The sequence below is a fragment of the Cucurbita moschata genome, unplaced genomic scaffold, assembly GCF_002738365.1.
Source record: "Cucurbita moschata cultivar Rifu unplaced genomic scaffold, Cmos_1.0 Cmo_Scf00020, whole genome shotgun sequence".
Classification (NCBI taxonomy): Eukaryota; Viridiplantae; Streptophyta; class Magnoliopsida; order Cucurbitales; family Cucurbitaceae; genus Cucurbita; species Cucurbita moschata.
In genome coordinates, this window is record NW_019268536.1 from 370,304 (window position 1) to 374,811 (window position 4,508).

The following is a 4,508-nucleotide window of genomic DNA, read 5'->3' on the forward strand; positions in this document are numbered from 1 at the left end:
TACCTAGAATTATATTTTAAAAAAATTTCATTTTAATACAATATATTTTCTTTTATTCGTAGTTATTATAATTCATAAATAACCTCAAGCTTTTTTTCTATTAAATAATTTTATTTCCTAAAAAATATATAAAAGTTATATAATTATTAGATAAACAATAATAATTCAAGGTGAATTATTGAATACTTTTAATGTTTTTTTTTAAATAATAAAATAATTAAACGATTTTCAGAGTAACGCAACCAATGACTGAAACATCGGCAATTGTGGGCCTATATGGTAAGTTCAAAGATCCGTTGGGCCATCGGCCCACATAAATTTAACCCATCCCAGACAATGCCAGCCCAACTCATACCAAGCCCAATACGGCCCATAAAAGAAGTAATAGCCGGATGATTTTTAATTTAGGCTAAATTAATGAAAATAAGAATATCATAATTTTCAAAAATTTCAATAATCTTTTAAAACTTCGAAAAAAATTATTACTATTATTTTGGTTTAAAAATATATAATATTTTTACGATTAATAACATGTTTAATAAATACTTATAAAATTTTAACAATATAACAACCTTAATATATATAAAAAAAATGTTTACAATTTTTTTTTTTAATTTTTAAAATAATTTTAAGAGTTAAAAAAAAAGGATATTTTAAAAGTTTTTTTTTTTTTTTACTTAAAAAAATAAAAAAGAAACATTTTAAAATCTAAATATAAATTCATAATAAAAATAAAACAATTTCAATATATAGGGACAAAAATGTATTTTTCTTCCCTCTATTATACTCTTTTCACAGCTGACATTGTCTCTGAAAATTGCAAAATGACAAAAACGTCCTTCCACTATAAGATCAAATCAAATCATATCACCCACGTCTCGTTTATTGCAAATATATAGTTTTTTTTTTTTTTTTTAATTTTTAAAAACAATTTATTTTCCTCCTTTATTTGAAACCATAGATTTATTATTTATTATTTATTTTTTAAAAATATTTTCCCCCTATATTTGAAATTCAATACCTCAAAATGGTTATTTAAAAAAGAAAAAAAAAAGAATTACCACAAAGGGTATAAATGTAATTTGTATTACAAACAATATATATGGAGTTACAAATAAAATTAAAAATGAAATAATATTTCTTTTCTTGTTATATAATAATTAAGATGAGATTACTTTAAACTAAATAATACAATTATTTAACATTATTATTAAAAATGATAAAAACATGTGCATAATAATGATTGGTTAATTAAAAAAGTGATTACTTTTAATAAATAATAGAAAGAACATTGGAAAAAGATTTGGAACAATAATAATAATATTTATTATTTAAAAAAAAAAAAAATTGAGGAGAATCTTGGTGGGTCATTTTGGTCAATGTGCATGACACTTTTGGTCCCCCAACCTTATTGAAATGTATCCCTCAATCTCTCTCTTCAAAATAAGACAATGAGAAGCTTCCAAAACTTAAAGCCACACAAAATTAAATAAATAAAAGAAAAGGGTTTTGATTTTGATCGGGACCACACACGGTGAGACTAATGACAATACGTGACGGGTCAAAGTAGACAACATTCGTCAATGGTGGGCATGAACTGTTACAAATGATGTTAGAGTCAGACGTTGCCGGATGGTGTGCCAACAAGGACACTGGGCCCTATAGGCAGGTGGATTGTGAGATTCTATATCGGTTAGAGGAGATGAAACATTCCTTATAAAAGTGCTGAAACCTAGATTGACAGTGATACGTAATGAGCGAAAGTAGACAACATTTGTTAATGGTGGGCATGAACTGTTACAAATAATGTTGGAGTCAGACGTTGCCGGGTAGTGTGCCAACAAGGACACTGGGCCCTGAAGGCAGGTGAATTATGAGATCCCACATCGGTTAGAGGAGATGAAACATTTCTTATAAAAATGTTAAAACCTAGATTGACAGTGCTACGTAATGAACGAAAACGTATATATAATATATATAAATAAAGATTTGATTACAAAATAAAAAATAAAAAATTGGAAAGGAAGAAAATGGGGGTAACGAAAGAATAAGTTAAGAGGAATATTCAATTCTTGTACATAGTTTAATCTCATTGCCTTTACTCTTCTATAATTAAGGACATTATCTTATATTATAAGCTTGTGAATAATAATAAAATAATAATAATTATGTGATTTTATACATTTTTTAAAAAAATCGTAATTATTCTAATGTCACGATCTTATTATTAATTATATTAATACGTTAAGTTGCTGATCTGAACTAAAATATATTTATTTTTTATTTTATGTATATGAATATTTTTCAAATATAATTATTATATCTTAGTTTTGATATGTATTTATATATAAAAAATGAGGTTCGATAAAAATTTAAATTGGATCAGAGAATATAATATTAGTCTCGGCAGTTTGTATTATTATTATTATTATTATTATTATTATTATTATTATTATTATTATTATTATTATTATTATTATTATTATTATCATTATTATTATTGGTTTAAATGAAAAATATTAATACATAAATTTGGTTCTTGAAGAATGAGAATCTTAGAAGAGGTTTTCTTGCAAGAAACTCGTTCTTGCACGAATTTGGTTCTTGGAAGAGGTTTCTATGACACTGAGGCTTCACGGATGAACGTCGGCGAGGCAGAATAAAGTTCTCGGTCCTTTGATTTGCGATTTCACCATCGGCATTGTAATCCATTGGTAGCCATAGTTTATTTTTCGATTTGTTTGCATTGGAATCCATGGGTTGTGTTCTTGGAAAGTGTTTAACTTCCAGTCGCTACCCGCGGCCTTCTGACGGCGATATGACCCAATCCTGCGATGCACCACCGTGTAGTTTAGAAGGAAAACATGTACTAACGGGAAGGTTATTGGAGTCTGTTCGTGTGCCTTCTCATAACTTCCGTTTGGAGTACTCGCTCCTGACCCAGCGCGGCTATTACCCTGATTCCCCTGATAAAGAAAACCAAGACAGCTTCTGTGTTAGTACACAAATGCGAGGTAATCCGAATATCCATTTATTTGGTGTCTTTGATGGCCATGGTCAATTCGGATCGCTGTGTTCTAATTTCGTTAAGGAGAAGATTGTGCAAATACTATGTAACGATTCTAAATTGTTGGAAGATCCTGTTAAAGCTTATAATTCGGCATTTTTGACCTTAAATGATGAATTGCGTAGTAGTGATATTGATGATTCCATGAGCGGCACTACAGCCATTACTGCTCTTGTTCTTGGGAATACCCTTTACGTTGCCAATGTGGGCGATTCGAGGGCAGTAATGGCTGTTAGAGTTGGGAATCGAATTGTTGCCGAGGATATGTCCCATGATCAAACACCATTTAGGAAGGATGAGTGCGAGAGAGTCAAGCTGGCCGGGGCTAGGGTGTTGACCATTGATCAAATTGAAGGGCTTAAAGATCCGGATATTCAAGTATGGGGTGATGAGGAGACCGAGGGAAATGATCCTCCTCGATTGTGGTTTCCTGATAGCTTGTACCCTGGTACTGCATTTACACGGAGCGTAGGAGACAGTGCAGCGGAGAAGATTGGTGTCACTGCTGTCCCTGAGGTTTCAGTAGTTGAGCTGACTCAAAACCATCTTTTCTTTGTCGTTGCAAGCGATGGAGTTTTCGAGTTCCTTACGAGCCAAACTGTTGTTGATATGGTACAGTGCCTATCTGAAATCTTGAATGGACTTCACATTTTATTATGAACTTTCTGATTTCAAATCAGTTCCTTGCCAATTATTCTTTAACAAAATCATCACTTAGGCTGCAAGGTATACCGATCCACGGGATGCATGCTCGGCTATTGCTGGAGAATCATATAAGCTATGGCTGGATCATGAAAATCGGACAGATGATATAACAATCATCATCGTTCACATCAAAGGCTTCTCTAGTGTATGAAATTCTGTCCATATCCGTTCCATCGCTCTTATTTTTAGTTATTTGTTTCTTTTGCAATTGTGAAGCTTGTTGAACGTCTTTTGTTAGCCTCTGCACTAGTGAGGGGGATATGTTACTGAATATTGTGCGTGATTGGGTTTCGAGTGGTGAATTGAAACTAGAGTGGTGAATTGTCCAATGGCCAATAATTCAAGACTGCGAAAAGTTGGTTTCGAGTTATGACACTGTTTCATGTAGTACTAGTCATGTTGCCCTCTTCTTTGGTACTTAAAAGAGGGCCTAAATTAGCCAAGTGAAATTTTCTTATCCTTTTGGTTTAAGCTTCATCCTATTGCTGTAATTAGGTACTCTTCCATGCAATGCTGTTCATTTTTTTTCTCTTCTTTGGTATTTACGAGGACTAAAATTAACTGTGTGAAAGTTTATTATCCTTTTGGTTTAAACCTCTTCCTAATTGTTGTAATCAACTACGCTATATCCTTTTGGTTTCCCTTTTCTTTGGTACTTATGAAGATTGAAATTTTCTTATCTTTGTGGTTTAGAGTATTAATCACATTTCCCTCTTTTTTTTTTTTTTTTTTTTTT

The 4,508-nt window shown here is 31.3% G+C and overlaps 1 protein-coding gene across 2 annotated transcripts in view; it reads left to right on the forward strand.

Annotated features, from left to right (window-relative positions):
• Window positions 1–2,542: 2,542 nt before the first annotated feature.
• The window catches only part of LOC111457573 (probable protein phosphatase 2C 35), a 3,686-nt gene continuing 1,720 nt past the window's right edge, over window positions 2,543–4,508 (forward strand). Inside the window, exons 1-2 of one of the 2 annotated variants that reach the window (XM_023099856.1) lie at window positions 2,543–3,679; window positions 3,786–3,917. In XM_023099856.1, coding sequence (XP_022955624.1) covers window positions 2,756–3,679; window positions 3,786–3,917 — 1,056 coding nt within the window. In that variant the 5' untranslated portion in view covers window positions 2,543–2,755. The remainder of the gene's footprint in view (window positions 3,680–3,785; window positions 3,918–4,508) is intronic. The other variant, XM_023099857.1, reaches the window with a different exon arrangement.